Source organism: Gobio gobio, assembly GCF_949357685.1.
Source record: "Gobio gobio genome assembly, chromosome: 1".
Taxonomy (NCBI): Eukaryota; Metazoa; Chordata; class Actinopteri; order Cypriniformes; family Gobionidae; genus Gobio; species Gobio gobio.
The window spans coordinates 73,510,959-73,538,609 of NC_137097.1; the positions used below are offsets into that span (position 1 = coordinate 73,510,959).

General features: G+C 42.5%; 3 protein-coding genes across 3 annotated transcripts in view; 1 reads left to right on the forward strand and 2 right to left on the reverse strand.

Moving 5' to 3' along the window:
- LOC307124579 (interferon-induced very large GTPase 1-like) lies at positions 1–26,243 on the reverse strand. Its single transcript, XM_079813912.1, has 6 exons — positions 26,164–26,243; positions 23,044–23,144; positions 22,860–22,912; positions 11,332–11,434; positions 5,702–5,778; positions 1–5,086 (listed from the first exon to the last, which is right to left on the reverse strand). Exons 2-6 carry the CDS (start codon positions 23,141–23,143, stop codon positions 353–355), a joined length of 5,067 nt encoding a protein of 1,688 aa, XP_079670038.1. The 5' UTR covers position 23,144; positions 26,164–26,243; the 3' UTR covers positions 1–352.
- LOC307125338 (uncharacterized protein) overlaps positions 1–27,651 on the reverse strand; it is a 500,360-nt gene that overhangs the window by 330,058 nt on the left and 142,651 nt on the right. The gene's annotated exons all lie outside the window — the stretch shown is intronic.
- LOC307122960 (uncharacterized protein) overlaps positions 1–27,651 on the forward strand; it is a gene marked incomplete at both ends in the record, with an annotated part of 765,959 nt that overhangs the window by 317,272 nt on the left and 421,036 nt on the right. The gene's annotated exons all lie outside the window — the stretch shown is intronic.

Below are 27,651 nucleotides of genomic sequence, written 5' to 3' on the forward strand. Positions count from 1 at the left end.
TTAATCACTTTATTATCTAATTAACTCTAACACTGCTCCAGTGTTACTTTAACACCTGCTGGTGGTTCCCATATGAACAATGAGCAGTGTTCATTTAACACTCGGGAATTTACTTGATTCAGTGTGAAGGTGTTCCAGTAAATTTATGTTAAATAAAAAAGTGCTGTTGTATTATAAATACAGCTTTCCTTGATATAATGTTTTGAGTAATGATACAACAGAAAAAAACTAGATTAAAGCTTTAAAATATATATATTTTGTCTCTTGGATGTGCATGTTTGTATTTTATATTGTGTTATGCCAATAATTGGCTTAAAATAAGTTTAATTGTGCTCTGCTTGTTTATATATGTTTAAATGTATTGATCCAAACTCTCAATAGCATCCTGATTTGTGAGCTTTCTCCATTCCTCTGGAATTGCTCTCCTTTCATCAAATGTTTTTTTATAATGCTCTTCCAGATCTTTCTGGAATCTGCACACAAACCACTTCCAGTAGGGCAGTTCAGAGCGGTTAGGGGTGATGCTCCAGTCTGCATAAACCCCTCCTGCTTTTCTGTATTTTTTGTATGGAAACCGTTTATCCTTTAATACAAACTTTCTATTACTTGTCACTAAATTTGTGCAGATATCTGAACAGAGATGATTTGATTCAACATAACTCCATCCTTTAATTCCATCCACTCTGTGGAAAGGAACACTGTGATCTCCATCATGGTTTTCTATGGTGTTGGTGCAGATGGCTCCACAGAACGGACACTGAACCCAGCAGCACTGACACAAGTGATCAATCAGAAGCTCATCTGGCCTGAACTTAAGGTCCAGTTTTTTGTCAAATGTCTCTGTGTTGAATCTACTGCTGATCTCCGACATAATAGCAGAAAGTTCTTGTCTTATCACATCTTCTAGTAGGTTGAAATCATCAACATCATCATGTTTCACTCCACTGAGGTCTTTTTCAGAGAAGATCAGCACATCTGAGAGATGCTGTGTGAAACTCTTCAACCACAAACCAGCATCTCCTCTGTTCTCTTGAACATGTTCAGTAGATTCATGAGCTGCTTTCATGATCTTCTGCTGCAGGAGTTTAATGTTCTCCTTCATCTTGGGTAAAACACTGATGCAGAACTTATCATTGATGTATTGACTGACTTCATCTCTGATGAAACTCTTGAAGTATTCTTTGGGAGTTTTAATGTAGTTCATGTATTTGTCAAAGTCCTCCTCTTCTGCCAGTGTCTTCAGGATGTGTTTCTCTAGATTTGATCTGTTTCCATTCATTGATTCACAGTTTGATCTAATTTCAGCTGCCAGATCTCTGGCCGTCTTCTTGTAGACGCTCTGCTCAATGGGCTCTTTCAGTTTCTGACAGATGATCTCACCAAAAATGGCAGCTGATGCGGCTCCATTGAGATATTTTTTTAAAATACTATAGTACTCTTCTCTCTTCTTCTCTACATATATTACAGGATCATTGGCTTCCCTGAACAGTCTGTGTTGGTCAGTGATCGTCTTGTTTGCTTTCTTACAGATGGAAAGAACCAAATCCATGGAGAATTCATTCTTGAACACATATTGCACTGACCCTTCCTCATGTTGCATTACTCTTTCCTTGATGTAACCTATGAGTTGTTGAATGCAGCTGATGTTGTAGCCCATCTTTGAAATGTTAAATGACTGAATTATTTTGTCTGTATGCTGAACAACATCTGTGACTAATGATCTTATTTGGGCTTCATCCTCTTTAGACAGAATGTAACCAAGCGTATTCTGAGTTGATCTGTAGGCATTTGTGAAAACTCCTGTAAATCCACTGGACTTCTTTACCTTTACGTAATCTGAATAATTTGGCACAGTAAAGATATCTCTGCTTTCCCTCCAGTGGTCTAAAGAAACACTTCCATGGGTGTCAAGAAGAAGCTCTCTCACATCTCTCATTATGTCAATGTCTTTGATTGGAGGAGTGGCTGAGATTATCTTCCTCACGCTCTTTTCCCAAAACAAATCAAACTCTGTCTTCAGTGTTTCTTCATTATTTGCTTTATCTTTGAGTTGTAAGGCAAGTTCTTTGCTCTTTTCAAAGAGAGTGTTTTCATGATTTGTCCTCTGAGCATCAATCTCTTTCTTCATGTCTCGCTGCTGAAGGATCTCATTTAATTTCCTCTTTGTTTCTCTCACAATGTTTTCCTGAACATAATTGATTTTGATTTTAAATGATGTTTTCCACTGAATCAGTATATCTTTATCTTTGTTTTTCTCAAAGAATTCAGACATTGATTTATCCACTTCTTCACTTGTCTTCTTCAGTTCTCTTTGAAGATCAGTTTCCTCAACCTCATCAATTGCTTCATTTTCTATTTTGTTGTGTAGTTTGTTTTCAGTTTCCATCATGGCACTGCGAAGACTCCAGGACCACTTGCTGTATTTGGTCTCCAGTTTCCTGTAGGCTGAAATCAGCTTCAGAAATTCTCTGTAGAAGACGAATCCTTCATTCAGTAAAGCCTCCCAGAGATCTTTAATACGAACTTTTAAGTGTGTCAGCCTCATTCCATGTGACTTTAAGGCATGAGATATAATGGTTTTCTTTAGTTCTTGAATATTCTCACAGTAGTTTGGGTTTGGTGGTGCCATCGGTGGGCTGCCCTCCCAGAGCTGAGCGAAATACTTCACATCTTTCTGAACATCAAATCTAATGATATCACTGAAACATTCAGCATCACTGTCTTCCTCTTTAGCAGCGAGTTTTGTCATCTCATCCAGTGTCTTCTGCAGCCGTCTCCTTCCCTCCATGTTTTTCTCTCCAGCTGTGATGTGTGAGACGTTCTGATGCACAAACACACAGCTGGGATTCAGCCTGACCTTCTTCATCCTCATGAAGGCCTGAACAACAATCTGAAGAATGTCCTGCATCTCAGATGGGTTTTCTCCAAAGATGTTGATCACGGTCAGATTTCCAAGACCAACAACAAATGTGGCCAGTTCATTGTCATGATGTCTTGTTGATCTTCCAGCCAGTTCTAGAGCACGAAGACCCTCAGTATCGACAACTAGAATATAGTCAAAGTTCATATGTGTTTTCAGCTCGTCTGACACTTTGACCAGCTGCATGAAAGCTCCTCTGGTTGTCCTGCCAGCACTGACAGCAAACTGGAGTCCAAACATGGCATTGAGCATGGTGGATTTCCCAGAGCTCTGAATCCCTAAAACTGACAGCACAAAGACTCTCTGGTCTCCCAGTTTCTGGATGAGTTGATCTAGAACAGCAGAGATCCAGATCACGGGAACATGAGCAGCATCTCCATCCATCAGCTCCAGTGGAAATCCAGAGATCATCATCTCTGCTCCAAGACTCGGGAGAGATGAGAAGTTAAACTGCAGGTCTTTCTTGTTCTTCTTCACAGAGGAACATGATTCATAGATCTGACCGATCTCCCTCATGATGTGCTCCAGACCAAAGTTTGCAGCTTGAAGATCCTCAGATATTCTCTCAAGTTCAGTTTGTTCAGCTTTGAATTGTTCAGGGTCATCATGATTCTCTTTCAGTTTTATAACTGCTGACCATTTTTTATTACACTTATGATGTAGAGCAGAAAGGTCAGCTGAAGTGTGTTCATCCAGGAGGATTCTGAGCCATTTGATAAAAAACTTCATCTTGTTTGCAGTATTTGAGTTCATTACTTTTATAAAGAGCTCCATAAACTCACTGATGGCACATTCATGCTGTTGTTGACGGATATTCTTAATCTCGGTTTCTTTTCTACTGATGTCAATTTCTGTCTCATCTCCTTGAGGTCGATGTAGTTCTTTGTTCTTCTGACACCAATGGCGCCACAGTTTCCCCTGACAGGGCAGAAATGATTCTTTGATTTCTGTCAGATCTTTATTCTCCAGTAAACTCATCATCGTCTGTGCTGCTTCTCTTCCTCTCCTGCACTCTTCATCATCTTTCTCATCTACTCTGATGTCTGAGTGTTTGGACACGTCTTCAAGTCTGAAAGTGGAAGATGATTCTGAGAGACAATCATTTATGGCTCTTCTGAGTTCTTCAGATACATCTGCCTGATTTCTGTCCTTCAGACCAATCTTGAATTTCCCTTTCTTCATCTTCCTTACAGTAGATTCATGTTCCGTAATGAGACAAATAAGCGGCGTTGTGATTCTGAACAGGTTCCGGATCTTTTCTGCACTTCTGTCATTTTTCTGAAGTTGTGGTAGAAGAACAACATTGACTGAGGCCATTTCAGTGAGGATCTGCAGTTGTTTCTCATGGTCTCCTGCATCCCCGTGTAGATTACAGAACGCAACACAGTCAGTGAATTTATCCGTGTTTTTCCCAGAGGGGCAGAACCAGGCGATCTCCACCACTCCATCCATCAGGACTCTGGTTCTGCTGCTGCCTGGGCAGTTCCTGTGGAAGAACGTGTTGTGTTTCTCATTGATCAGACTGTTCATCAGCTGAGACTTGGATGAAGACACAGAGCCAAACCTGAAGAAAGACACCATTGGAGTTTGTGCCTTATAGATCGGCTGGGTTTGACTGATGATTTCACCATTGTTGTTTTTCTTCCAGCTCTTTTTGATTTGTCTGAATGTCCAGAGAGGAAACTCAATCTGTTGTTTGTGTAGATCAGGAACAAGTAGAGGCAGAGCGTACTGACACTGGGACAGTTTAGTGACCATCAGCTGCTTCAGGAAACCATCAGCACAATGAAACACGGCCATCTGAACATCCATCGGGTGGATTCGATCAGATTGACTTGCTCCTTCTTTAGAGAAATATATTGCTTCAAATATATCTCTACTATCTTCAGATAGGTCAGAGTCTCCTTGTTTTGTATGATCCTGTTCATTGATATTAACTTGGATGTATCTTGCGCTGTAGTTTATCAACAGTAGTTTTTGTATGAAACTCAAAACCAGCTCTTTTTCATCACAGGATTCATGGGACTGTAATGAATGTTCAGTTATCTGAAGAATGTCTCCAGCTCTTAGTTTATCATTCCTGTGAAGATGAAGCCTGTGAAATAACAGATGCTCTATGTTATCTCTTTCAGTCTTTTGCTGCTGTTGTCCAATGTCCTTTTCTCTCTGTTTAACAGACAAAATAAATATATTATTATTGTATTTTCTCATGGAATCACATTCAGTATTGATTTGATTGTGTCATTGCTTTCTTAAGTTTATCTTAAGTTTAAGAGGTTCTCAACATCCTTGGTTGCAATTTAAGGAACTCACACCATGACAATAGTGAAAACAACAGTACAATTTCATATAGCTTTAAGATTATAACTTTTTCAACAGTGCCTGACTAGATTTTTCCACCATTTTCAATTTTGTCATATAATCAAATCATCTATTAATTCAAATAATCTGCATTTTGGCACCATTTCAGATTCACTGAGCAGTTTGGGAACAGGGACACCTACTGGTCATAAAACCACTTAAACAATTATAACTTTGCTTAACCTTTAAATCATTTTACCTTACAAAATTGGTCCAAATCTTGCTAAATTTGAGTCAGATTATATATAATCACTAATTTTCCTATAACATGCTAATGAACTTGACTATAACAGTCCCAAATGTTTTTTAAGACTTCACAGAACTTCATTAGGCTATGGGTGATATCTACATGCAGTGACACTGATAATAGGCAACATTTTTAAAAAAGTCTTTTAAACAAGAATTTCTGTGAATGTTCACCTTTATAGAATCATTTGATTTAAAATCTTCAGTCCTTTGATTTCCTGTCCCACACGTCTCTGTGTTTTCAGGTGAATCTGAAAGAGAAAACAGCACTACTTTGTAAAATTTACATTTACATTTCTGCCTTTGGCAGACGCTTTTATTCAAAGCGACTTACAGTGCACTTATTACAGGGACAATCCCCTGGAGCAACATGGAGTAAAGTGCCTTGCTCAAGGACACTGGTGGAGGCAACTGCTGAGATCAAACCAGCAATTTTAGGGTTCAACTAATAAAATAAAAAAAAACGAATTCTGTCCGAGGGATGCGACGGAATGAAAACTTCATCTCATGATTATAGTTACCAAAATTATCACGATTATCACCTATCACGGTTTTGATAAAATGAGATGTTCAAAAATAACTGATCCACACACACTGAAAACATTTCAACACGTTTTATATTTGAAAAATAAAACAACAAATAAAACAAGCAGCTCTATGCACTTTTTTAAGCAAGGATTATATTCTGTGGCATTTCCTTCCTTATAAAGACCGTTGTCAATAGCAACGTATTATAACAGCGCACATCCATGCATCACAACGGACGCGCTCTCTCATTTTTGATTGTGTTGAAAATGAAATCAGAGGACTTTTCTATTAATGCTACTGATCATCTTGTCTGGACGATTGTTTTGTACGCTGTACAAAATCATTTTAAAAACAAGTAAGATTTAAAACCTAAATCTCAATTCAATAAGTCCCTGTAATTTTTTATGTGGTAAAGAAAATCTGTGTAATAAGTGTACGATGAATATACATTATTATCCCTTAAATGCCCTTAATAGTCTTGTCTGAACTTGTTTGTTCGTCTTTGGCTCAAAGCCACTTGCTGCAAACTTTCCTTCGCGGAAGTTTCACGTTAATTTCAAGTGAGTGAGATCAAATATTGCAACTCAAAACAACATTTTGTGTCCAATTATTCACCAGACATAGTTTAGGTATTGAGGTCAAAGTTAACTTTGCGTTCGCTATACAACATTGTAACGTCTGGAGTCGCTCTTGACGTGAGATCAAAGTGGTGGGTCGTTCGAGAAACACCGGAGATGCAGATCTTTTCCACAGCTCTGGCTGTGAATTAGTATTAGCATATAAATGAGTTGTAGTGGTGCCATCGAGGCTGGCCAAATGTCCGCACTATCACCCTTTACGACCCGCAGAGACAATGCAGGCCGCACCGTTATGGAGTTGTGGAAACGTGTTCGCACAGCCTCCCGCATATCTGCCAGGTTGAGCCATAAATGACGTTCCTGGACCACAGCAGTGGACATCACCTGACCTAGAGAACGTGCGGTAACCTTCATCGCCTGTAGAGCGAGGTCAGTAGCTGTACGCAGCTCTTGCATGAGTGGGCAGTATTTTAGATACATGTATTTAAAATACATATTTGAAATACAAAATAGTATTTTGTATTTTGTATTTTAAAGCCTTTGGAAAAAATCTAATGTAATTTGTATTTAAATACATTTAAGATAAGTATTTTTGTATTTTCAAAATACTCAAATTACTTTGAGCTAGTCAACCTCTTTATCAGGAGCTGTTTTCAAGCATCAACTTGTTCAGACCAGACACGCCCCTCCACCCAACCCCAACATTCATGCACAACTTTTCTGGAATAAGGATGTCATGGTCAATTCTACTTGTTGATAGCTTGTCAAATGTGTTTGAAGCATTAACGTTACTGCATGTTAGGGATGGGTGATATCATATGACAATACATATCGTAGATTTGTAGCGATGATATAAATTGTGAATCGATGGAACTTTTTCTAAATCATTTACATAAGCCCCGTTTTCACCGAAATAACCCGGAACATTTTGTACCAGGAACTTTTTTTACAGGAACGTTTTTTCCCCCAGACCTGCTGCTGTCTGCGTTTCCACTGCGGTCTAAAGTACCGAGAAGGTTAGGCAAATTAGTCCGGTGATGTAGGACTGCGTGCGGTGCGACTGCTCCTCCCAGTCATCGATGGACAGTAATAATCTTTGTGCGACACTGTCAGCAACAATAACAAGTGGATGAGATGCAAGCTGTGCTGCTTTTGCTGGTTATATAGGGCCGCTCGGAGGGGGAAATATTTACCCAGAACTTCATTTAGACCCTGGTTCCTGTGGTCGAAACACACTGAGTACCACCCCAAAGTTCCTAGTTCCTGGGGAAAGTTCCTGCGGTGGAAACGCAGCTATAGATAGGCCTATCGGGGTAAGCACATATATCTGTGCAGCTTTTAGTGGACATGAATAATTTGAATGTTGGAGTGGAAAAAGAAGCCAGGGCGAATTAGTTATTGGGTGTAATTTGATTTGTTATTATAACTGCTGCGAAAGGAAATTCCAATTCACACTTGCACATTACACTTTTGACTTAAAGGCCTTTGTAACGCGGCAAGCGGTGGAATCAGCACACAGTTGCCGCTTTCTCTTTAGCTTTGTGTAGTTGAAGCCACTGTTGCCAACAAATTTTCAGGGGAATTGCTAAAGGCAGATCGAGTTGTTGCTAAAAGTTGCTAAATGACGATGTGACATTGCGCTATGACGTCATTACGTAATCGCAAGGCAAAACTACGCCATTATCTAATGCGTAGATATTATTTGAAATGCTAATTTAGATTTGTTTGTAAAATAAATTAAAGCAATGTGTTAGTTAATATGTACGGAGCCCCGCACATGACATGCAAGAAAAAAAAGTTAATTGTGCGCAAAATTGACTAATCGATTTTCTAAACCGTCCACACGATTTAGCCTACTAGTTTTTTTCTGCATGTCATATGCAGGGCTCCGTAAATATGCTACCTAAAAGATCTTCCGGTTTTTATAGCAATTTCCACATTTCTACAGCGATCTTAAGGAATTATGAATGAACCATTCGGCCTATTGAGCTAGATTGTATGTGTGTTGTTTGGAATAGAGTCACTTTCCAGAAGTTGCTAAAATTTGCCAAATAAATTTTAAAAATTGCTAAATTTGTTGCTAGGTGCTTTTAGAAAAGAAAGTTGCTAAGGTAGTCTAAAAAGTTGTTAAATCTATCAACAAAATTGCTAAGTTGGCAACACTGGTTGAAGTCTTGTTTATAATTTCGCCATTCGCATGGCTCTACGCCGCGAATCTGCTCACTGCGCGCATTTCTCAAAAAAGCAATGATTGATGTGCTCTCCGTTGTATAATTCTGTGAAACGACACAGGGTGACTCTGTAATTGTTCTCCTTTCATTGCTGCTTTTTGATGGTTTGGAAGTAGTTTGCTGAATTTTTCAAAAACTCGTCTCATGAGAAGTTTGTGAATAAATGGATTTTGTTCACATATAAACTGATTAGGTTGCTGGTCATTTTGAGGACACATGGGAAAGTTTTTTTAGTAGCCTACACTTCTTAAACCCTAACCAAATAATCAAGTTAAACCCAGTAAACTTGAAATTGTGACTTGTTGTGACATTAGAACAAAACCTATTAATGAATAGGCCCAGATAGATTTCAGCCTAATAGGGATACATGAACTGAATTGCCAATTTCACATGTATTTTGTGTATTTTCAAAATAAAAAATACTGTATTTGTATTTAAATACATTTTTCCACACAGTATTTTGTATTTGTATTTAAATAAATTTTTCCACACAGTATTTTGTATTTGTATTTAAATACATTTTTCCACACAGTATTTTGTATTTGTATTTTAAATACATTTCCATGTATTTATGCCCATCTCTGGTGCAGGGTCAGCATTGCCCTTGTGCATGTTTTTGAGCACCTTTACCTGATGGACTTGAAGGATGGCCATAGTATGCAAGGTGGACACGGCCTGGCCCGCGGCTCTATAGGTCTTCGTAGAAAAGTAGATGTAACCCTACAGGCTTTGGATGGGTGCTTTTGGTCACCACGCCATGTCGAAGCGCTCTGCGGACACAGTTGCATCACAACAGAACGCTCAACAGGGGAACCCCTGTGTACCCTTTCACTGCACCACCATTGAGAGCAGTGAAGGCGGAAGAGACTGCAGAGCGATCGTGAAAGGTCAATGGCTCCACAATTTCAACACCTCCTCGTGCACTTCCAGGAAGAAGGGCACTGGGGGCTGACATGCGCTTTCAGCATGGGCTGGCCCCAGATACCAATCGTCCAGCCTTGAACGCTATCCACATGGCGGAGGATTCCACTCAAGCCCGATGCTCTAAGCTGCCCGGGCAAGCATGGCTGTGAGCGCCGGATCAGACTCGGGCAGTGCTGGGACTCCTGGGGGGAGGCAGCACAGCCGACTCCTCATCTCCGGAGGAATCCAGCCCACCTTGTGATGCGGCGATCGACATGGTGTCATCTGCCAGGGCTCCGAATGAGACACTGGGCCCAGGACGGGAAACACCAGCGACCTCATTCGGGTTGCAATGTGCTAGAGGGGGGTGTGGCCCAAGGAATGTTCGTCGAATTGGCCCACACCGTAACCCTCAGATCACCCTGACCACCAGCCAAAGTATCCCCTCTTGTGGAGGTGATAGATTGGGGTGTGGTAGAGGGGACCCTCCCTCCTAGACGGAGATAATGGAGTCTCGATCGCAACACTGCAATGGTAATGTTCCCGCAGTAGGACGAGTAGGACTTGGTGTGCACGAGGCCCAAGCACAAGCCAAACAGCGTTCATGCTCGTCAGATGGACTAACCAGCCGACCGCATCCAGAAACGCATGGGTGAGACATCTTGAAAAAGACTTGCCATGTGTAGTTCTTTTGGAGAGGAGAAAGCTCTGCAGAAATGCCGAAGCGCCCAGGGAGAACACTCACCCTGTGCGAGATCACTGCACAGATCAGACAGGAATGCGACACTCTGGAGAGTCACTCGTCTTGAAGAGTAGAGAAGCTCAGGAAGGCAAGTGAACACTGCTCCGAAGTAGAAACATAATACGAGATTGCCGCTCATGTTCCCACAAGGTGGGCCGGAGTTGTGCTATGAAAATTCTGCAAACCCATGGCATTCTCCCAGCTGCTCCCAAAGAGCTTGAATGGCTGACACCGCCTTCGGTGTATGAATGGGTGAATTTGAGGCAATATGTAAAGCCCTTTGGTGGCCATGGGTCTGTTGAAAGCGCTATATAAATGCAGTCCATCCATTTACCATTCTCATGCCATTGGCTAGTTTTGTAGATCTCGAAGGCGATTGGCTTCTAAGCGAAACTCCATTCGTCAGTCACTGACGTAAATCATAGTGACTGAACGAAAGGGAACCACACATTCAATGGAAGTCAATGAATTCCATTCAAACACATTCTTTTGCAATAATCAGTGTTTATGAGATGAAGAACCAAAGATTTTTAAGTTTCCCCAATAGCCAGAGAAGGTGAGTATTCAGTGACACTGGGCACCTGCCCAAGTAGAATGCATAATATTGGTAAAAGAATGAGATCAGACCGATTTAGTTACAGAAACTGCATCACCCCAATGGACTGAGTGAAGGCAACTGAATCAGGAAGGGATCTTGAGTTGGAACTAATACTCAGCAGTTTTTGCACTAACACCAACAATGATATGACTAATTCTGTCTCAGTGATTAAATTTTCCTAGATAAATTGTTTAAAAATGAATAAATAAATAAATATGTTTTACCTGGTATTATAGGAGATTGCTCTTTTTCTGTTTGTGGGGGTTCATCTGCCAGCGGAAGTTCATCTGTAATTAGAGATTCATCTGACTGTGGACATTCTTCTGTCTGCAGAAATTATGATGGTGTTTACAAATTACATATGAAAACATAAATATTCATTAAATTATAATTTTTCAAAAGTTAAATATCAGTGTGGTCTTTCTCCACAGTGAAAAAAATTGCCTTTATCGAAACTAGACAGCAAAAATGGTTAGTTTTGAACTTCAATTTTCTGATTAAAGATAGAGAAATACAGAAATACATTTTAGGGCTGAGCAAACTGTCTACCTCTATACTGATGTCTTTACCTTATCACCTCATTACTTTATGTAGTGTCATTTTACAGCTCATAAACGCAATACAAATGTGTTTAATTCAGCAGAAATGTTCAAGCAAGCTAAAATTATATTTGAAAATATCACTTGGACATAGGTTTAGCAGAATATGTGAATGCACATTTCCTCCTCTAGTTTGAGTGTGAAAGAATTTAAAATAATCAAAGATATTTGATATTTGAAATCCAACAAAGAAATTTGCTTTACTGTTGTCAACCCCCATTTCTTTATCAGAAGGGCCATCTGGAAGACAATAGAGAGGCATGTAGGCCACATGGGTGTCACAACTTTACAGTGGGGGAAGTTTGGTCTGATTGGTCAGTTTAAATGAATACATTTGGTTTCAGTCACATGGTCAAGGAATATATAAAAGAAGATTGGAACTGTTGCTCTTTCTCTTTTTTTCTGGCTCTCTTTTCCTCTGGCTCTTGAGGTCTTCTGTCCTTCTCTTCTTTGCTCTCTTCTCTTCTTGTCTCTTCAATCTTTTTGTGTGACAAGGAGGAGGGTTGGATCGACCCAACAGAGCAACGAACCAAGCTGTTTCATAATTTATAATGGGAAATATGTTAAAAAGCAGCAGTGTATCTTGAGTTAACTTTATTTTCCTAAAAGGCGATTCTTTTTGTAGACCGCAGTATTCATTTACGCTTCGTACAGCAACACAAATACACATTAAATAACACACTTTTATAATAAATCATTTAAAAACTTAATAGCAGCAGGTATAAAGGATTTTTTATATCTATTAGATATACAGTGAGGAAAATAAGTATTTGAACACCCTGCTATTTTGCAAGTTCTCCCACTTGGAAATCATGGAGGGGTCTGAAATTGTCATCGTAGATGCATGTCCACTGTGAGAGACATAATCAATGTATGATACAGCTGCAAATAAGTATTTGAACACCTGAGAAAATCAATGTTAATATTTGGTACAGTAGCCTTTGTTTGCAATTACAGAGGTCAAACGTTTCCTGTAGTTTTTCACCAGGTTTGCACACACTGCAGGAGGGATTTTCGCCCACTCCTCCACACAGATCTTCTCTAGATCAGTCAGATTTCTGGCCTGTCGCTGAGAAACACGAAGTTTGAGCTCCCTCCAAAGATTCTCTATTGGGTTTAGGTCTGGAGACTGGCTAGGACACGCCAGAACCTTGATATGCTTCTTACAGAGCCACTCCTTGGTTATCCTGGCTGTGTGCTTCGGGTCATTGTCATGTTGGAAGACCCAGCCTCGACCCATCTTCAATGCTCTAACTGAGGGAAGGAGGTTGTTCCCCAAAATCTCGCAATACATGGCCCCGGTCATCCTCTCCTTAATACAGTGCAGTCGCCCTGTCCCATGTGCAGAAAAACACCCTCAAAGCATGATGCTACCACCCCCATGCTTCACAGTAGGGATGGTGTTCTTGGGATGGTACTCATCATTCTTCTTCCTCCTAACACGTTTAGTGGAATTATGACCAAAAAGTTCTATTTTGGTCTCATCTGACCACATGACTTTCTCCCATGACTGCTCTAGATCATCCAAATGGTCATTGGCAAACTTAAGACGGGCCTTGACATGTGCTGGTTTAAGCAGGGGAACCTTCCGTGCCATGCATGATTTCAAACCATGACGTCTTAGTGTATTACCAACAGTAACCTTGGAAACGGTGGTCCCAGCTCTTTTCAGGTCATTGACCAGCTCCTCCCGTGTAGTTCTGGGCTGATTTCTCACCTTTCATAGGATCATTGATACCCCACAAGGTGAGATCTTGCATGGAGCCCCAGTCCGAGGGAGATTGACAGTCATGTTTAGCTTCTTTCATTTTCTAATGATTTCTCCAACAGTGGACCTTTTTTCACCAAGCTGCTTGGCAATTTCCCTATAGCCCTTTCCAGCCTTGTGGATGTGTACAATTGTGTCTCTAGTGTCTTTGGACAGCTCTTTGGTCTTGGCCATGTTAGTAGTTGGTTTCTTACTGATTGTATGGGGTGGACAGGTGTCTTTATGCAGCTAACAACCTCAAACAGGTGCATCTAATTTAGGATTCATAAATGGAGTGGAGGTGGACATTTTAAAGGCAGACTAACAGGTCTTTGAGGGTCAGAATTCTAGCTGATCGACAGGTGTTCAAATACTTATTTGCAGCTGTATCATACAAATAAATAGTTAAAAAATCATACATTGTGATTTCTGCTTTTTTTTTTTTTTTTTTAGATTATATCTCTCACAGTGGACATGCACCTACGATGACAATTTCAGACCTCTCCATGATTTCCAAGTGGGAGAACTTGCAAAATAGCAGGGTGTTCAAATACTTATTTTCCTCACTGTAGATATAAAAATTTAATTTATATAGATATAAATGCGGTGTATATCTACTATTACTTACAATGCTCTTGTAATAATATTTTGATTAATAATACATTTATTGGTTCTGTAGGAGCCTGTTTGATATGTATTTTATTCATCCTGTATTCGCGACCCCTTGCTCATATCTTGATTTTAAGCACAGGTATTTGCTGGCACATAAAGTAGTTTTAGCTATTACATTCTATGATGAGATTGCTTTGTGGTTGGTTCCTGTGCAGCTTGGGGCCAGGCCCATAAAAAATAGGGCCAGGCTCTACCTGGACTCGTCTATGTTCTGGAGTTCTAAGAACATTCTCTTTAGTTCTATCTATGCAGGTCTCATTGTTCCCCTGAGATCTCTCACTGTTAAAAAAGTGATGGAAAAATGCTTCCCCTTATGAACCATGGCTTCTTGAATCTTTAACGGGGCTTATTGCTTTTCTTAAAACCGCACAATATAAATATTACAGCCAAATTATATTTATCAATGCAACTTCCATGAAGTAAAGTCACCTTCCACCAGAAAAATAGTCACCGACCGCGAACAGCAACCACTGATCTATATAAATGTTCTCTATATAGATCAGTGACGGCAACATAAGTTACATTATTACGCCATTAGATGGTGGCAAAGACTGTCTTAATGATTTAGTCTGATTTAGGCAACAAAAAGACATACAGTAGACGAGCGGTTGTAAAGCGATCGCACATTTCCAGATCACCTTCAGAAAAAAGTGCTTTTTTTTTCTCTAAAGAGAGGAAAAACAGCTATTTTCTTTGCTATTAAGAGTCTCACCCTTGAAAAAAGCAATGGGTCATACTTACAAAAGCAAGCATGAACGATCAGCGTCTTTTTCAAGATGTCTTTTCGTCCATGTTTCTGGATGAGGTTGTTCCTGATCTCATCTGACAGCCATGATCGCTGTCTCACATGCCTGGGCAAACAGCATGCTGAGAGAGCATTTGTGAATGGTGCAAGCTCTCATTGCAAATCGATGTCCATGTTGGTGCTGCGGTCGGAACTCTCCTTATGGAGGCACGAGAACATGGAGGCATGAGTTTTACTGCCCAAAGCCATTCTTCTGCCTCCTCCACTCTCATACCCTTGATGGCGTGGCTGTCAAGGGTTACTTGGACATTCCACAGGTGGAGCATGCAATTGCGGTACACCTGTGCCCGCAAAGTGCTGCCACCTGGCAGAATCGTCCACGTCTACCATCCAAGGTTAATAAGACGACAGCAGCCTTGGCTGCTAAAGCTTACTCCATGGCTGGACAGGCCGCCTCCACCCTGCATCCCATGGCCATCCTGTCACCTCTCAAAGAGCTGCACAAGAGTAGTTCTGAGCCGGTGTTAATGCAGGAGTTACGCACAGAGACTGACCTCGACCTTTAGCCGCCGAAAATCATGGCGTGGATGATGATGTCCACTCTGGTGGTCCAGGACAGTCATCTTTGGTTGGACCTGGCTGAGCTGAAGGATGCCGACAAAGTTGACTTTCTCTACGACCCCTTCTCTCGGGCCTGCCTCTTCGGCGACACTGTCGAGGACTTCGCCCAGCAGATCCCTGCAGTCTAGAAGCAGAAAGAGGCCATAAAGCACATCCTGCCCCAGCGTGATACTGCCACCAAGCCACAGCAGGCTGGCCCCCTGTTCGTCCCTCCCTGGTTAGGGAGGCGTGAGGGGGCAGTGTGCCCTCGAAAGGCAGATGAGGCAGTGCGTCCCCATCCATGGCGAATGAGGGTGGGGCTGAGAGTGAGGAAGCGGAGCATCACTCTGTCAGCACAGAGCCAGTATGGCCCAGAGGTGTTGGAAACTTTTATTTGGGAACAGAAACAAAATTAAACACAGGATTCTCGCGGCTGCACTGGCTCAGGGAAGACCGGAGGCATTCTGCCAGCCCGTGCCACTTGCCGGAAGGCGATGCAGCCTGTCCAGTGCTGAAACCCTTAAAGTGGACAGCAAAGTCCACTTTAAAGTGGACAGTTTATACCAAGATGGCGGCGCGTGTACATCGCGAGGCTCAGGTTCTCTCCAGATTCTGCAATTATGCAGTATTTTTCTTGTTCATCTCGGGTCTGTTCGTACAGAACAGTTGTGCCTTTACATCGTACACCCGTTGTGAGCTTTTGGATATTGGTTTGCGAATTTCCGACAGTTTTATGGACAATCTTCAACTCCTTCCTCAGATCGCTAGGACACCCGAGGCTGTGCACTCTACCCGGCCGGGCGGAAGTGCTCGCAGGAGGCGGCGTGATCATAAACAAAGGCGGGGGAAGCGCGGAGGACTGCATGCTAAGCTAATGCTATCACCGCACAGGCTCTCTTTACCCAGCATTTTCCTTGATAATGTACGATCGCTAGTGAACAAAATGGAGGAGATTCGACTCAGCATCACACACAGTAAGAAACTGTAACGTCCTAATCTTCACGAAAACCTGGTTAAACAGCGGAATACCGGACACCGCTATTGAGCTAGCGGGACGCCACACACTCCGGGCGGATAGAACGTTACATGGCTCCGGTAAGACCAGAGGCGGTGGATTGTGCATTTATATTAACAAAGCTTGGTGCACAAACTCTGCTATTGTTGGGAGTCATTGTTCAGCTAACCTTGAGTTTCTCATGGTTAAATGTAGACCGTTTTATCTACCGCGGGAGTTCACTCCCACCATTATCACTGCAGCCTATATTCCCCCGGATGCTGATGCTAAGCTTGCTATGAAAGAACTTCACGCAGCCATCAGTAAACAACAGACTGATCACCCGGAAGCTGCGTATATTGTTGCAGGTGACTTTAATCACTCAAACTTAAAGTCAGTGTTACCCAAGTTTCACCAGCATGTTTCCTGCCACACCAGAGGAAACAAAACCCGAGATCATGTTTACACAAACATGGCTGGAGCTTACGTTGCAACACCCCTCCCCCACCTGGGACAGTCAGACCACCTCTCTTTGTTTCTAACACCCAAATATGCACCCCTCATCAACCGTGTGAAGCCATCAGTAAAGACCATCAAGGTGTGGCCTGCGGGGGTAGATTCCACACTCCAGGAAAGGTTTCTAAACACAGACTGGAGTATGTTTGCTTCTCAAGCCACCAGTTGCGCTCACATGGACATTGACTCATTCACCTCCTCTGTATTGGATCATATCAATACCACCATTGACAGTGTTACAACCCAGAAACAGATCACCACATACCCAAATCAGAAGTCTTGGATGAACAGGGAAGTGCGACTCCTGCTGAAGTCACGCAACACTGCCTTCAGATCAGGAGATGCACAAGCCTACAGCACATCCAGAGCAAACCTGAAGAGGGACATCAAAAAGGCCAAGCACTGCTACAAGCAAAAGATAGAGGGACACTTTTCCAACTTTGACCCTCGAAGCATGTGGCAGGGCATTCAGGCCATCAGTGATTACAAACCCACCCGGTCCACCCCCGCAGCCACTGATGTCAACTTCCTGAACGAGCTAAATTACTTTTATGCTCGTTTTGAAAGAGACAACAGAGAAACTGCCACCAAGCTCAAACCCTCAGCTGACCACCCACCAATCACACACTCCTCCACAGATTTCTGCAAGGCACTGAGCCGGATCAGCGCGCACAAGGCTGCTGGACCAGACAACATCCCTGGTCGTGTTCTCAGGGCATGTGCGGAGCAGCTCGCTGGGGTTTTTACAGACATTTTCAACCTGTCTCTTGCCCAAGCAGCTGTTCCAATATGCTTTAAACGCACTTCCATTGTGCCAGTGCCGAAACACTCTAGCCCGAGGTGCCCTAATGATTACCGCCCTGTAGCACTCACACCCATCGTTATGAAGTGCTTTGAGCGGCTGGTCCTGGAACACCTAAAAGACTCTCTACCATCCACATTGGACCCACACCAGTTTGCCTATCACAGCAATAGGACCACAGAGGATGCAGTTTCCATGGCACTGCACTCTGTGCTCACCCATCTGGACCATAAGAACACTTATGCACGCATGCTGTTTGTTGACTTCAGCTCAGCATTCAACACTGTCATCCCATCCAAGTTAATAGCCAAACTTGGAGACCTGGGCATCAACACTTCAATGTGTAACTGGATTTCGGACTTCCTAACTGACAGACCCCAGAATGTTTGATCAGGATCCACCTGCGCCACGTCCATCACACTCAACACTGGTGTACCACAGGGCTGTGTGCTAAGCCCGTTTCTCTACTCCCTCTTCACCTCCGACTGCAAGCCTGTGTATGGATCTAATTCCATCGTCAAGTTTGCGGACGACACTACGGTGATTGGTCTCATCAGCAACAACGATGAGACCGCCTACAGGGAGGAGATCCAGCACCTGGCCACATGGTGCGCTGATAATAACCTGCTCCTCAACACCACCAAAATGAAGGAGCTCATCGTGGATTTCAGGAAAGAGTCGAGGCACACACGACACCATCCACATCAATGGAATGGCTGTTGAGCGTGTCTCCAGTTTCAAGTTCCTGGGGATCCACATCTCGGTGGACATGTCCTGGACAACCAACACCTCCAGCCTGGTCAAGAAGGCTCACCAGCGCCTTTTCTTCCTGAGGACACTGAGGAAGAATCAGCTCTCCACGGCTATCCTGGTGAACTTCTATCGCTGCGCAATAGAAAGCATCCTGACCAACTGTGTGGCAGTATGGTATGGGAGCTGCTCTGTTGCAGAGCGCAAGGCACTGCAGCGGGTGGTGAAAACTCTCCAGCGCATCACAGGGACTCCACTACCTGCCATCGAGCACATCCAGAGGAAACGCTGTCTGCATCGAGCTCGCAGCATCCTCATGGACTCCTCTCACCCAGCCCACAGACTGGTTTCTCTCCTGCCCTCCTGCAGGCGTTTCAGGATCCTCCGGACCAGGACCAGCAGACTTAAGAACAGTTTTTTCCCCAGAGCTGTCTCTTTACTGAACTCAAACCCCTGTTGATCCACTTCCCTCATAAACCGCTAACTCTCCTACCTCACATCTGCCTTCACTTTGTTATTTGCACTGCCGACTGTTTATTACAGTAACAACTGTTTACTTATGCATTTTGCACCACCATATCTTAACTGGATTATGCTCATTTGCACTGCCGACTGTATTTATAGTACCAAATGTTTACATTTGCATTTTGCACCGTACTTCTAACTGCAATATGCAACCACTTTCCACTGCACTTTTACACTTTTTTTTTCGGATAACTCTGTCCATAATTTATTGCACTAACTTAATCCACTGCTATATTCCTCATCTTGCCTAACATATTATTGTATACCTCTATCTGTAAAATTCTGTTTAAAGTAATAGCCATCTGTATATTATATTCATAGTACATATTCACCTGTAAATTCAGTTCTGTTTATAGTAATAACCATCTCTCTATTTATACATATTTATATATATTCAGTACATTTCCATGTTCTGCACTTACGCAACCACTGTATATCCTGCACTTGCTGCTATTGCACTTCTGGTTAGACCTAAACTGCATTTCGTTGCCTTGTACTTGTACTTGTGTAATGACAATAAACTTGAATCTAATCTAATCTAATCAAAGCCGCCTTGAGACAGGTGGCCGAGAGAGAGATGCTCTGTTCCAGGAGACAGTGAATGCACCGCTCCTTCCCCTGGTGGAGAATCCTGTGTTTAATTTTTTGTTTCTGTTCCCACATTTTCAAAAAAGAGCAGTTTCCAAAACCTCTGGGCCATGGAGCGACGCTCCACTTCCTCTCACAAAAAGAGCTTGCGTGTGGCACGTCTTTTTCGCGCCCTTCCGGGTGCGATCAATCTCCGCTGCTGTCTATGGGCACAAACACTGCTCGACGTGTTAGGGCTTCAGCACGTTCGGGCAGTGTTTGTTGATGTGTCATGTTCCCACTGCAGGAACATTACCATCGCGATGTTGCAGTCGAGTCTCAGTGACCTCCGTAATGGAGAAAGTCCCCTCTGCCACACCCCAATCTACCGTCTCCGAGAGAGATGGTACTTTGGCTGGTGGCCAGGGTGACCTTTTACATTTACATTTATGCATTTAGCAGATGCTTTTATCCAAAGCGACTTTCAACTTGGGGGAACATGAAGCCTGAAGGCAGTGCTGTGGTATAAAGAACCCCAACGATCATTCCTCGGGCCACACCCCTTCTCGCACACCGCTACCCGTGAGTGCTTGGACTGAAGCGGCAGGACCGTCTGTTGACGTCCTGTTCATTTTGTTCACACTCCAGATAGCAACGGGATGTTGATTTCCGCATCTCAAGGTGGGCTGAAGTCCTTTGGGGATGACGATTCGACTGTGCTCCGCCTTCGGGTGTGCCAGCACTGCTCCGATCTGACCTAGAGTTGACAGCCATGTTATCTATCTCTGTCCCCTCACATCTTCATGAAGATTGTCGAGGCAGCCCTTGAGCCACTCAGGCAGCACGGGGTTCGCATCCTGAACTACATCGATGACTGGCTCATCCTGGGTCACTCTCGAGAGCAGGTGTGCGAACACAGGGATTCAGTGCTCCAACACTTAGCCCGTCTGGGCCTTCGGATCAACTGGGAGAAGAGCAAACTCTTCCCAGCGCAGAGGATCTCTTTTCTCGGTATGGACATCGACTCGGTCGCCATGTACACGCATCTTTCGAGCGAGCGCGCGCAGTCACTGCTGACTTGCCTCCGTCGAGAGCAAGGGTGCGGTTCCACTGAAACTATTTCAGAGGCTCGCCCTGTATTGGCACGGCCAGACCTGGTTCCCCAAACTCTTACTCCTTGCGACAGCCCCTCCCTGGCCTATTCCTCTGAGGTAGGACCTCCTCTCTCAGAGACGGGGCACCCTATGGCACCCGCATCCCGATCTCTGGAACCTCCACGTGTGGCTCCTGGATGGGACGCGGCAGGTTTGAGTACCCTACCACCTCTGGTGTTGGCTACCATCACTTCCGCTAGGGCAGAGCCTACCAGACACGCCTATGCGTTGCAGTGGAACCTCTTCGTCACCTGGTGTTCCCTGGAAATGCCCGATCAGGTCCATGCTCTCGTTTCTCCAAGAAGGGTTGGAATGAAGGCTGTCTCCTTCCACCCTTAAAGTATATATGACCGCAATATCTGCCCACCACAACCTCTTGGAGAACAGAAAGGTAAGTCAACACGACCTGGTCATCAGATTCCTGAGGGGAGCGAGGAGACTGAATCCTCCTCGTTCTCCCCTCGTGCCCCCTTGGGACCTTGCAGTAGTCTTAGATGCTCTGTAGAGGCCTCCCTTTGAGCCTTTGCGGTCAGTCGATCTTAAGTTATTGTCAATGAAGACAGCTCTCCTGACCGCTTTGGCCTCCGTCAAGAGGGTAGGGGACCTGCAGGCATTTTGGTTGATGAAGCATGCCTGGAGTTCGGGCCGGCTAACTCTCATGTGATCCTGAGACCCCGGCCCGGATATGTGCCCAAGGTTCCCACCGAGACCAGGTGGTGAAACTGCAAGCGCTGCCTTTGGAGGAGGCAGACCCAGCCTTGGCACTGCTCTGTCCAGTACGTGCTCTTTGCGCTTCCGTAGACGCAGTGTTTCAGGACCTCAGACCAGCTCTTTGTCTGTTATGGTGGGAAGCTGAAGGGAAAGGCTCTCTCAAAGCAAAGGTTGTCTCACTGGTTAGTGGACGCCATTGTTTTGGCTTACCAGGCGCTGGGGCATCCATGCCCCCTTGGGGTTAGGGCTCACTCCACCCGGAGTGTTGCCTCCTCTTGGGCTTAGCGCATGGCGCTTCGCTAACAGACATCTGCAGAGCTGCAGGCTGGGCAACACCGAACACATTCGCAAGATTCTACAATCTCCACGAGTGGAGCCTGTCTGACTATGTACTCGCCTCTACTAGTGGCCGGTAATGGACTAGGCTCAGGTGTCTTTGCTTGCTCGCCATTCCACTCCACGGACTGGATACGTGCAATATTTTCCTCAGGTGTGCTTTCCGGAAGCCCTGAGCTCCTCCAGCACTGTCGACGCCGACACCAGTAAGTCTGCCCTCTCGAGCCCAGGCCAGGTGCCTCTCTGTGCATGGTTCCCCTCCGGGTGACCCCCACACGTGCATCTCCACCGTAAGCCTCCTTGAGCAGGTGTCTTTCCCTTGGCAAGCCCTTGCCATAGTGGGGTTAAAAATCCATCTACGGCTGGAACCCCAGAGTTCTCCATATGCAGCCCTTAGCGGGTACTCCCTACTGGTAGGCATTTTGGTGCATATTTCCATCTGGAATATGCTTCCCAGTGTACCTTGGTATTCCTGTGATAAGTGGGAGTCTTCGTCCGTACTAGTCTTACGACAGGGTACTCGCACTTACGCAGGGCACTGGAAGATTGCCGAGTGCCGTGATTGTATTGGGACCCCATTCATCAGTCACTGACGTTACTCGGAGTGACTGAACGAAAGGGAATGTCTCGGTTACGTATGTAGCCCTCGTTCCCTGAGGAGGGAACGGAGGCGTAACGTCCCTCTCCCACATCCGCTGTACCGCTGAAATGGCCGGGAGTCTTGGCTCCTCAGCAGGTAAACATAATGCGACGTTGCCAGCATACTTCCACATATACCCACACGGTGGGGCGGAGTTATGCATGCAAATTCCTATTGCCACTGTTCCCACTTCTGCTGCTACTGCTCTCACTTCTGCTTCCCATAATGATCTTAAAGTGCATATAGCTGCTGCTCCCGCTACTGCATCAACTCCTGTTGTTACTGCCTTATCTACTACTACTGCAACTACTGCAACTGTCAGTGCCATTATTACTGTGGATTTTAATGCTGTTTGTTTCCATGTTTTTGCAGATAGTGGTGATTGTAGACTTGCCCTTCCTTCTCCTGCTGCTGCATTTGCAGATGCTGCCACAGCTGCTTCTGCTCCTGCAACAGTTAAAGGAATAAGAACTTATTTCATCATAGAAAAACAAATCTTAGAATATGCTTTTAATGTATAAGACATTGATGTTTTCCAAAATGTAAATTGTTGTTCTTACACATCGATATTAAATTACCGTTATATGATGACTCTGGTCTTCTCATATTCACATCAGTACTCAGCTCCTTGTCAGGTTCACAGCTCTTCCTGCCATCAATTTTCCCCAAACCATTCATCCTACATGAGAGACAATGTTTAAATATATGACAACTAATTATTTATTAGTTTATTTCATTTACTTTTATTTTTTCTCAGCATAAATAGCCTGAATATTTTAACATGTTTTATTTTGTAACAGTTTCAGCATACAGCAAGACAAGTCAAGTTACCTTTATTTATATAGTGCTTTATGCAATACAGATTGTTTCAAAAGCAGCTTTACAGTGCACTCAAATCACTCACACGTGCAGTTGCGAGTGCAATGCACCGTCTGCACTCTCACAATGGGCTGTACACGGGCTGTGTGAGTGGTAGTCCCTGGCCAATCCTGATGATGCAAATTTCATAACGCGGACCGCAGAAGAATACTTTGGGCTTATCTTAAATTTGGCCTGGAGTTGGTTCACCCTCTGCCTATGATCAGGTTCTAATCTGGGCTCGCTTGCTTGTATATTGTGCATCATCAATATTGGTGTATAGCCTACTGAATTTGGTCTTCTGTTTTCACATTAAAGGGGTACTTCAGCGCTGGAAAGATGAATGTGTATTTAAATTTGGGTCATTTATGTAGTAGAAATGTGAAATTATTTTTGTATTTGGTGCCTTCTAGACTGAGAAAAGACAGAAAATGTATTTTTGTCTCATGTGGATGAAAGACAACAACTCCCAGAATGCACTTGCTTCTTGCTGCCACGGCTACTGGTGACATCTCTTGCCCACCATGACACCGCCCCCATCGTCATTTTGATCTTCATCAAATGGAAAATTTATAGTTATATCTGCTATAATAACTCCAATAACTCTGCGATAGTTTAGCAGAGTTACCAGAACGAAGTGTAGAGACCAAATCAAGATTTTTAATTTCAGCAAAGTTTAATGTTTGCACAGATTAGAGTTAACTCTTGTGCAGATATCTTAATAATACAAATAAAATAAGAGAATACGGATTGTTTTATTTAATGCCATGTCAGCATCTAAGGCTATATTCATGGCAAAAATTATATTACAAAAATACAAATATTATATACATAAACACAATAAAACCAAGCAAACAAACACGACAAGTCATATTTTACAAGATTTTTTAAATAAACTTATGATAAAAAAAAAAATCCACAATCTTTTCATGTATAATCTTTCTAAATAAGTCCTTAAGTGAAATAACTTGATAAAAGAGCATTCTTGTTTTAACCCAGGACAGTCCAACAAAATATGTTTAACGGAGAGGGGAATCTTACAAAACATGCATAAAGTTGGGTCTTCACCTAAGGACCTATACGACAAACAATGGTGAATGGAAATTGAACAAAGAACCAAATAAATGCAACATAAAAATATAAAAGTAAAGATGATAAATTCCAGACAAACTCATTCATATTAAAGATGAAATATTGTAAAACATTTAAAAGATTATTTATTTAAAATAATTTCTTCATTAGGCTAGTACAATGTAGGCATTGCCATCTGACTACAGCCAACACAAACTGTTGTGAAGACGGTGTGATTAAATAATGAAGTGTATATGCTGTGTGTGTGTGTGTGTGTGTGTGTGTGTGTGTGTGTGTGTGTCCTGGTATTCCCTACTTTTGTCTGCTCAGCTCACTTCACGCGCAGTAGCGCCATATACAGACACTCCCTCAACAACTACAGCTCAGATTTTCCGCCACAGTAAAGAGAGTTTATTAATTACGAAACCAATATTTATTTTTGCTAATAATTATTTTATTTCAGTTAGTTTTTCAGTAAGAGTTGTTAGTTTCGTTTAGTTTTTCATTATGATTTTTAAAATTTATTACAGTTTACGAAAATGTTTTTTGACCAATATTTTTATTCTTAGTTTCAGTTTTCGTTTACGAAAATAACCTTGGCGCAAATTCTTCCTTAGGTTCGTAGACTAAAGTTTAAATTGGTTATCCTAGACCGTTTATTTGTAGCTTCGTTACCATACACGTCTTGAAATCACACTTTCACTTTCGTTTTGAACGCACTGCGTTATTATGGCATTTAAATAGCTTTCTTTTGGAGGAACATGATTCATTCCACGTGTTGCGTTCAGATGCCTGGATGGTGCATCATCAATGTAGGCTATCCATAGTTTTCACGTGTGGTCACGCATAGGAACGCCCACCTGGAGGGCAAAACAAGCTCCATTGCCCGCAGTCAGTTTTACCAGGTTTGTAGTCAGTATTAATTCGGTAAGACAGTGATATTAAATATACACCTGATTGATGTTGCATACTTTGTACAGGAAAGCAGACGAACACAGAATATTAGTGCAACAAGAGGTTTCTCATTAGGTGTTTTCCCCATCGAAACCCATTATAAAGAAAACACTTTGCGTTCATATTCTTGCCTCATCTACTCGCCTGTATATAGTATGCATCATCAAAAAGGTGTAAACTGAATTTGATCTTTTAATATCCCTGTTTTAGTTCATTACAGCACTTTAAGGGTGGGTTGCACTAAGGATTATTTAGCCTGTCTTCAGTTCACCTCCGTCTGCTGCTTGATCAGCTCTTCTAACGGTTTTACTGCCTAATTAATCTGTGTTTAATTAAAGTAAAGTGGTGCAATGACTCGATTTAAAATAAAACCCATATCAACAAATCCTTTAAACTTTGCTTCATTTAATCCTTATTGGTGCAACTCACCCTATTGTGTTTATTAAGCGTTTTAAAATCGTCCCGCTGTTTTCAGTGATTGAAATACTGCAGCAGGTGCTGTATATGGATCATAAGGGCCCAAAACGTGCATCTTGTTCACATATTTTTGTTTTAAGATGGAAATTTGCCAGTTCTATGGCGGTTTTGCCCTCCAAGGCTCCGCGACAGTCTCGTGACTGAAAACTATGAAAAAAAAGTGCTTCTAGTTTTTTTACACGTTTTAGCGCCAGAACGAACCAGAATCTCTTTAGCTTTGTTCTGAGAGTGTTCTGACAAAATTAACCTTCTCGTAATTTCCTAGGAATCATGTTTAGTTTTGATTAAAGCGTCTGCTAAATGAATAATTATAATTATAGGCTACATAAAAGCCAAACCTGAGGGAATCTGGAGTCCAAACAGCTGAAACTTTCTGCTAGATGATGGTGCTCTTTTCTTGATATCCTTTGCTGTATTCGTTTGTGACACTGCATTGCAGATTTAAATAACTGTTTAATGTTATGCAAGACGCATGTCAGCCAATCAGAATGGATCGGTGGGTTTCGATCTCTGCTCTTTTTCCAGTTCATGACTTTGGAGAAACCTGAAGAGGGTCTGGCAGGGGCTCAGATCAACTCGGGGTGTTTGGGGATTTCCAACAGATGACATTAAAGGGAGATCTACTGAACCGTGTGATAATGGGTCGATTTAACACTGCTGAATAAAGTATTAATTTCTTTCATTTCTGAATAAAGTATTCATAGAGTATTCATTTCTTTTTCTCTCAAAAAGACCACAATTTCACAATTTTCAGGAAATTACATCATTTGTTTTTCCTGCTGGAATTCAACCGTACAAAGAAAATATGAGTAAGTAAATCAGACAGAAAAGTCACTGTATAACAGGAACGACCCTATTATGATTTTTTAATTTTATTTCAGTTTACGAAAAGGTTTTTTGACCAATAGTTTTATTCTTAGTTTCAGTTTTCGTTTACGAAAATAACCTTGGCGCAAATTCTACCTTAGGCTCGTAGACTAAAGTTTAAATTGGTTATCCTAGACCGTTTATTTGTAGCTTCATTACTATACACGTCTTGAAATCACACTTTCACTTTCGTTTTGAACGCACTGCGTTATTATGGCATCTAATAGCTTTCTTTTGGAGGAACATGATTCATTCCACGTGTTGCGTTCAGATGCCTGTATGGCGCATCATCAATGTGGGCTATTCATAGTTTTCACGTGTGGTCACGCGCTTAGGAACGCCCACCTGGAGGGCCAAACAAGGCTCTCCTCCATTGCCTCTAGTCATTTTTACCAGGTTTGTAGTCAGTAGGCTATTAATGCGGTAAGACAGTGATATTAAAATACCAAATTCAATATACACCTCATTGATGTTGCATACTTTGTACAGGAAAGCAGACGAACACAGAATATTAGTGCAACACGAGGTTTCTCGTTTGGTGTTTTTCCCATCGAAACCCATTATAAAGAAAACACGCTGCGTTCATATTCTTGCCTCATCTACTCGCCTGTATATAGTATGCATCATCAAAACGGTGTAAACTGAATTTGATCTTTTAATATCCCTGTTTTAGTTCATTATAGCACTTTAAGGGTGGGTTGCAAGGATTCATTTTTTTGGGTGGGGGGGGGGTATATTTTTATTAACGAAAACGAACAAAAAAACGAAAACTAGGTGGGAAAAAACATTGAAATAAAAATAAAAACGAGGCATTGCAAAAAAAAAAAAAAAAAAAAACGATAGGCTAACTAACTAAAACTGTAATGTGTGTTTGGCAAAACTAACTAAAATAAAATAAAATTATAGAGTAAATGTCCTTAGTTTTCGTCTTTGTCAAGGTCTTTCATTTTTTAGCTATT

Excerpts from the sequence above, each read along its gene's own strand:
- LOC307124579 (XM_079813912.1), bottom strand. The coding sequence starts at position 23,143 with ATGAATGGTTTGGGGAAAATTGATGGCAGGAAGAGCTGTGAACCTGAC. Across the intron at positions 22,913-23,043 it reads ACCAGAGTCATCATATAACG|GAGCAGAAGCAGCTGTGGCA; the intron begins GTAATTTAATAT and ends TAACTGTTGCAG. Across the intron at positions 5,779-11,331 it reads GCAATCTCCTATAATACCAG|ATTCACCTGAAAACACAGAG; the intron begins GTAAAACATATT and ends TTTCTCTTTCAG.